The sequence below is a fragment of the Fulmarus glacialis genome, unplaced genomic scaffold (assembly GCF_000690835.1).
Source record: "Fulmarus glacialis isolate BGI_N327 unplaced genomic scaffold, ASM69083v1 scaffold5813, whole genome shotgun sequence".
NCBI lineage: Eukaryota > Metazoa > Chordata > Aves > Procellariiformes > Procellariidae > Fulmarus > Fulmarus glacialis.
Genome location: NW_009200925.1, coordinates 8,842 through 10,171, shown reverse-complemented (window position 1 = coordinate 10,171; position 1,330 = coordinate 8,842). Strand labels below are relative to the sequence as shown.

The window sequence follows — 1,330 nt, the reverse complement described above, 5'->3', positions numbered from 1 at the left end:
TTTTAATGAAGAAGTACTAAAGCATTTAAAAACTTGTCCGTCATGAAAAGATAAGAGTTTAAGACTTCTGTATTATTTTGAATGAAAGACTTGTGTTCCACTGCTTGAAAAAAAACCAACACAAATGCCCCCCCCAGCTAAGGAAGTCATCACCTGCATGATACGTGTGCATCCACAGAAACTTCAAGATGATACAGCCTTTTTAATGGGGGTAGAAGAGAGGTAATAAAGGCCATTAAAGTATATCCATAGATAGCTAGCTGCTCCAGATCTGTTTGTAGGACAGACAAGTATTAATCAAATCTGAGATTTTGAAATGTGTAGGCATGTTGGATTAATCTAATTATTTACTTACTGTCTTTTTCCCATATAGCCAGCAGCCAGCTTCGGGTGTAGCCTATTCCCATCCAACTACAGTTGCTAGCTACACTGTCCACCAGGCACCAGTCGCTGCGCACACAGTTACTGCAGCCTATGCTCCAGCAGCAGCTACAGTTGCAGTAGCCAGGCCTGCTCCAGTAGCTGTTGCAGCTGCTGCAACAGCTGCTGCGTATGGAGGCTATCCTACAGCACACACAGCTACAGATTATGGTTATACACAGAGGCAACAAGAAGCTCCACCACCACCACCTCCTGTCACTACGCAGAATTACCAGGTGGGTTCCAAAAAAAATTACTTCTGTTGTATGATTTCTAAATGATACGTTAAAAGGAGGAGACCTGTTTGGATAAGAGAATGTGATGATATTTTTTTTTTTCCTTCTGTGAATCACAGTTTGAGTACAACTCAAATTACTTAGTAGCAAACTTAGTAGAAAACTGACAAAATGTGAAGTGACTGCAGTCTCATATGGACCGTATAGAGGATTATCAGCGCTAGTACTGCAGGAGCTAAGATTTAGACATTCACAAAATAAGCAATGAACTGATGTTTTTGTCCAAGTGATTTTGTGAAACTACTGCTGAAAAGAGGAGTACTCTCTTGTCTCAGCTAGCTTAAATGTTTGAGTGGCATGCAGTAAACTGGGTCATGGAACTGACATAGCTGAGAAGACTGTTCTGATAAAAATTTTCAGTGGAGGTAGAAATAGTTCCTTGTTGGATTCCTGGGTGCCACAGGCATTTTAGTACCAAACAGGAGGATAGAAGTTTGCCTAGGAGAGGAACTACCCTTTGGGTAGTGTTGTGGTTTAATTCCAGCCGGCAACTAAGCACCACACCACCACTTGCTCACTCCCCCGCCAGTGGGATGGGGGAGAGAATCAGAAGAGTAAAAGTGAGAAAACTCGTGGGTTGAGATAAAGACAGGTTAATAACTAAACCAAAAACC

At 41.9% G+C, this 1,330-nt stretch overlaps 1 protein-coding gene across 1 annotated transcript in view; it reads left to right on the top strand.

Annotated features, from left to right (window-relative positions):
* Positions 1-362: 362 nt before the first annotated feature.
* Positions 363-1,330, top strand: part of LOC104073830 (zinc finger RNA-binding protein-like) — a gene marked incomplete at its 5' end in the record, with an annotated part of 9,770 nt that continues 8,802 nt past the window's right edge. The window contains one exon of the mRNA XM_009573755.1: positions 363-656. Within this exon, the coding sequence (XP_009572050.1) occupies positions 363-656 (294 nt within the window). The remainder of the gene's footprint in view (positions 657-1,330) is intronic.